Source organism: Nelumbo nucifera, chromosome 1 (assembly GCF_055504915.1).
Source record: "Nelumbo nucifera cultivar China Antique chromosome 1, China Antique-T2T, whole genome shotgun sequence".
NCBI classification, from domain to species: domain Eukaryota; kingdom Viridiplantae; phylum Streptophyta; class Magnoliopsida; order Proteales; family Nelumbonaceae; genus Nelumbo; species Nelumbo nucifera.
In genome coordinates, this window is record NC_142649.1 from 20,093,029 (window position 1) to 20,097,848 (window position 4,820).

The 4,820-nt window shown below is 38.9% G+C and overlaps 1 protein-coding gene and 1 pseudogene across 1 annotated transcript; both read left to right on the forward strand.

The window, feature by feature from the left end:
* Nucleotides 1–347: 347 nt before the first annotated feature.
* LOC104605884 (putative disease resistance protein At5g66900) lies at nucleotides 348–2,529 on the forward strand. The gene is made up of 3 exons (XM_088886872.1): nucleotides 348–447; nucleotides 1,277–1,780; nucleotides 2,492–2,529. Exons 1-3 carry the CDS (start codon nucleotides 348–350, stop codon nucleotides 2,527–2,529), a joined length of 642 nt encoding a protein of 213 aa, XP_088742998.1.
* LOC148802988 (disease resistance protein ADR1-like) lies at nucleotides 2,300–4,572 on the forward strand (annotated as a pseudogene).
* The last annotated feature ends 248 nt before the right edge of the window (nucleotides 4,573–4,820 follow it).

Sequence of the window (4,820 nt, forward strand, 5' to 3'; positions counted from 1 at the left end):
GACTATTGTGCTGATACTGGTGTTGGAACGGTTTCAGTGGACAATGCTTCCTTGTGATGACTTCCCGATTTGTGGAGGAGATTAGATGAAGAATTGGGAGATGGTCCGGCAGAGGATACAGGTACATTGACGGCACACTATGAGAACTGACAAAGGCTAATCCAGAAAGGCCAAAGCATCCGCTGTTGGAACTTGTGGAGGAGATACAAGTATGCAAAGAGGTTGCTTGAATTAAATGATGAATCTATAAGCCGATTTTTCGAATTGAACAGGCAGACGAATGACTGGATCGAGAGCAAAAGGAATCAGCTCCTACACAGTCTAATTACCAACTCCACCACCACGTCATGCGCGGTTCCTGCGGACTCCCAGATACTGTTGTTGGGTTGGAGGAGCCTCTTGAAGAATTGAAGTCGGAGTTGTTTCGAGATGGTGTGAAGGTGCTTGGTGTTTGTGCTGAAATCAGAACTAAGTTGTATTTGCCTTGAAATCAGGTTTTTTAGCACACTATTGATTCAGACGGTTGAACCGTTCAAATCATCATCTGGCCATGGTTTAAGGTTCAGTTTGGCTAAAATCAATGATTGGATCAAAATCTATTGATTTGGTCAAAAACCGTTCGACCCAGGTGGTTGAACCGCTAATCAATTCGACATAGTCATTGGGTCATGGGTTGCACACTCAATATACGTGCAAACTTCCCAAGGCCATAACTTTGCACTTGCATGTCCAAATGGGGTTCTTTTTGCTTTGATTTTGGGTAACTTTTTGAGATCTATACATTTCAAGGAATTAATAAGTGTCTTGCCCCACTATTTTCATGGAAAAAAATAAATAAATAAATAAACTTTTTGACCTAAGAAATGGTTCAGCCCTTAATTCGGTTTTTAAAACATTGTTTGAAACAAAACAAAAATATACCAGAATTGCACTAAAATCATTTTTACAAGATACTAAGGTTATGTTTGGTTTGTAGGAAAAAGTAGGGAAAGGAAGGGAAATCTAAAGCCTTTCCCTATTTTTTCCTTCAAACCAAACATAAATGAAATTGCACTGGAAACAATTAAGGCAGGGTTGGTAATGTCTGGTGAAGTTCCTTCCTCTGCACAAGTGTAAAAATAATATTCTTCAATTCTACAGATAGGCACGTCTTATTGTTAATCTGCTGAGCTCAGACATGGAATGATCACAATATTCATCTTCCATGAACCTCATACATGATTTTTCTCCTTCATAGTCCATATCCGTCTGTATATCTTATATTGTGTTTGGACAGGCAAATTCAGGAAGAAGATCTTCTTTTTAAGGGTTTCAAACTCGCCTGAGACAAAGAATCTCATAAAGGATGTTTTCAAAGATATTGCAAGCAATTCACTAGGAGACTTCAAAGATGATGAAAATGCAGTTAATCGACTAGGGGAACAGTTGAGCCAGCAAAAACAAGAACACATGCAATTGGTTCTAGATGATGTTTGGTCAGACTCAGACATTGAGAAACTGAAGCCTGCTTTTAACACAGTGACTTACAAGATGTTCAAGATGTTGATAACATCAAGAACAGAATTGAAAGAGTTTGATTCTGTATATAAAGTGAAAACACTAAGCCACAGAAATTCAATTAAACTCTTCTGTCAATTGGCAGCCGAAAATGGAAGCCTGAAGGTTGATGATGATCTTGTAGAAAAGGTGATTTTTCTGTCCCATCCACATGGATTCAATGGCGGATCCAGGTCCTTTGATCAGTGGCGACAAGCATTATGTCCTTCTGCTACCATGATTGGTTATCACTTTAACGATACCACTATGATTGGTTAACAGTTTTTCCGGGAATAAGTACATTGCAGCTCAATGCAGAATTCTGAATTACAATCCCCCATAATCTACTAGTAGCCCCCCCTATAAACCTATATCCTACCCGTAGATTTGGCATCAATCTACAGTCAGGATTCATCCCCCCTATACGGTGGGGCTAAAAACTTCTAGCCTAGACTGATCAGTCATTCTCCCGTTTTTCCGGGGTTCATGTCTTCCGATATCATATTCAAACCCTTTTAGGTTTTAAATAGGTCGTGAGACATGGGTGCCATTATTTGACCCCTTATTATCAAAATAAATAAATAATTTGACCCCTATTATTTTATTTAAATGGGGAAATTGTGAAAAAAATTTAGTTATTTTCATTATTATATAAAAATTTTTCAAAACTCATGGGTCAATTGCCCATACTGACATATATCCATAGATCCGCCTATGCATGAATATCATCCAAGCTTTGTTTCAACTGCATGGGATCATCAAAATGAATCCTGGTTTCACCATTCTGTTCTGTTCAGTGTCATATCCATACCTACATTATGAGCCCTTACCCATGTCTCATCACACTCGGGTTATGGTGTAGTGCCTAGGGAACCCACTAACTTGAGCACAAAAAGAAAATAATTAAGTTAACCCTTGTAATTCTTCTCTGATACAAAACCATTTCTGATTGCAGGTTGTGAAAGGTTGCAAGGGATTGCCCTTGGTTCTTAACGTGATCGCTAAGTCACTAAGAAGGGAAGAACCAAAGATATGGGAAATGACAGAGAGCATACTTTCGAAAAGTAGCTCTAAATCAATTTTCGATCATCATTCCGTTCTACAAGATCGCCTAGCACCAAGTATAGAACTCCTCGATGTCAATCTTCGAGAAAGTTTTATGGACTTGGGTTGCTTTCCTGAGGACCGAAAAATCCCTGCCTCTGTTCTTCTGGATATTTGGGTTGAGCTCTACAAGCTTGATGGTGAAAATGATGCCTATGACATACTCAAGAAACTTTCCAACCGAAACTTTGTAAATTTTGTTGGAGCTGCAAGGTATGCTGGATTTACTTATTCATTTTATTTTTCCACTCTGATGGAAAATAAGCAACTGACAACTAAATTCCAAGAATAAATACATTTTCTCCGAATCTACAATTGAAAATCTTAGTGGGATCATCTGTTTCTGTTTGCTTAGTTGGTTGTGAACTTGTGATTTTATTAGGGAAGATGCAGGGGAGATTGGTGGTAACTTAGATGAGCTATTCGTGATTCAACTTGATCTTCTCAGAGAATTGGCCATCTACCGAAGCCTGAAGGAAGGAGACATAAGGCAGAGTAAGAGGCTTACAGTGGAAAGAAGACAAGATGACCTCCCAGAGTCATGGAAGAAAGAAGAACATCAACTCCTAAATGCCCACCTTGTCTCCCTCCATCCTCACAGGTTAATTACCTGATCATCCTTCTTCTTTTAACACCAAAGTGCTGCTCAGTCAATTGTTTTCTTCTTCACCATGACTTAAAAAGAGCTATCTTGCAGGTGAAATATGTCCCTTAGAATGGTGCAATATGCAATTTCCGGAAGCCAAAGTTCTTCTGGACTTCTTGGGGAGGGACTATAAACTACCTCCATTCATCAAGAAAATGGAGAAGCTTAGAACTCTGATCATTGCAAACCAGGGAAGCAGAAAAGCCCAACTCACTGGATGGCAAGCACTTAGTAATCTAGCTCAACTAAAGAGATTCAGGTTAGAGAAAGTTTTGATTCCTTCACTCAATGACATCAAAGTGCCCTTCAAGAATTTGCACAAGATATCACTAGTTGTGTGAAGTTGGAGAAGCCACCAGGAATTGCACCACTGTGATCTCTGAAATGTTGCCAAATCTCACTGAGATCAACATAGATTACTGCAATGATCTGAAGAAATTGCCACCAGGGATTGGCAATGTTGCCCATCTGAAAAAGCTTAGCATTACCAATTGTCATGATTTATCTGCACTACCTGAAGAGATTGGAGATCTCACAGAACTGGAGGTGCTAAGGTTGCATGCATGTACAGGACTGCTACAATTACCAGACTCGATTCAGAAACTCAAGAAGTTAAGGTTCCTTGATGTATCGGATTGCTTAAATATGAAGAAGTTCCCTGAAACGTTAGATGAGTTAAGGGGTTTTGAAAAAGCTTGGCATGAGGCGATGCTCAAGTATGAAGGAACTGCCAGAATCAGCTAAGAACCTTAGGCATCTGAAGCGAGTGATTTGCGATGAAGAGACAGCTATTCCATGGCAGCCTTTCCAACCCCATCTCCCCAACCTCAAAATGGATGCCCGTAAATAGAAGATCAGCTTGGATTGGCTTCATTAATCCATTTTGATGGTTTTCTTCTAGATGCAGCAATGATCCCCTTCCCATTAACTATGCATTGCACTATTTGCTGGAGAGGGGTATACTTTGAAAGTTGTATTACGAGAATTGGATTTTGAGCCTGAGCCCGATTAATGCCACAGACTCATAGGCTGTGTGTTTATCCATCCATTGGACAGGCGACCCTTTGAATTGATTGTCTAAGGTTGCATTTGGCATTCCTTATTTTAAGGACTTATATCTGCTTTTTGCAGTTAAAAACACAGTGTTCATTGGTGCATTTTAACAGTAAAATGAAGATAAGTAGTCCAGGAATGCCAAATGCAGCAAGTGTCTAACAATTGTAAGACTTCCTAAAATGAGAGCTTTATTTATCACACTGAAGCTTGGCCCATAAACACTGGGTGAGGGAATTGAGTCATTCAACTATTTTGACTGCCAAGAAGGGGTTGTTTGATAATAGCTGAAGTGACTGAATTGAATGGATTGTTGCTTTGTATTTTAGTGATCAATAAATTATTAAGTAGGTTGTGAACTCTTTAATGGCAGAAATTTAAATTGGGTTGTAAATTTGAATATTTAATAATTCAATTGTTTTGTATCAACAAAAAGATAAAGTAATAAGCCATTCAGTTCAGTCAGTCATTTAGTCATTTT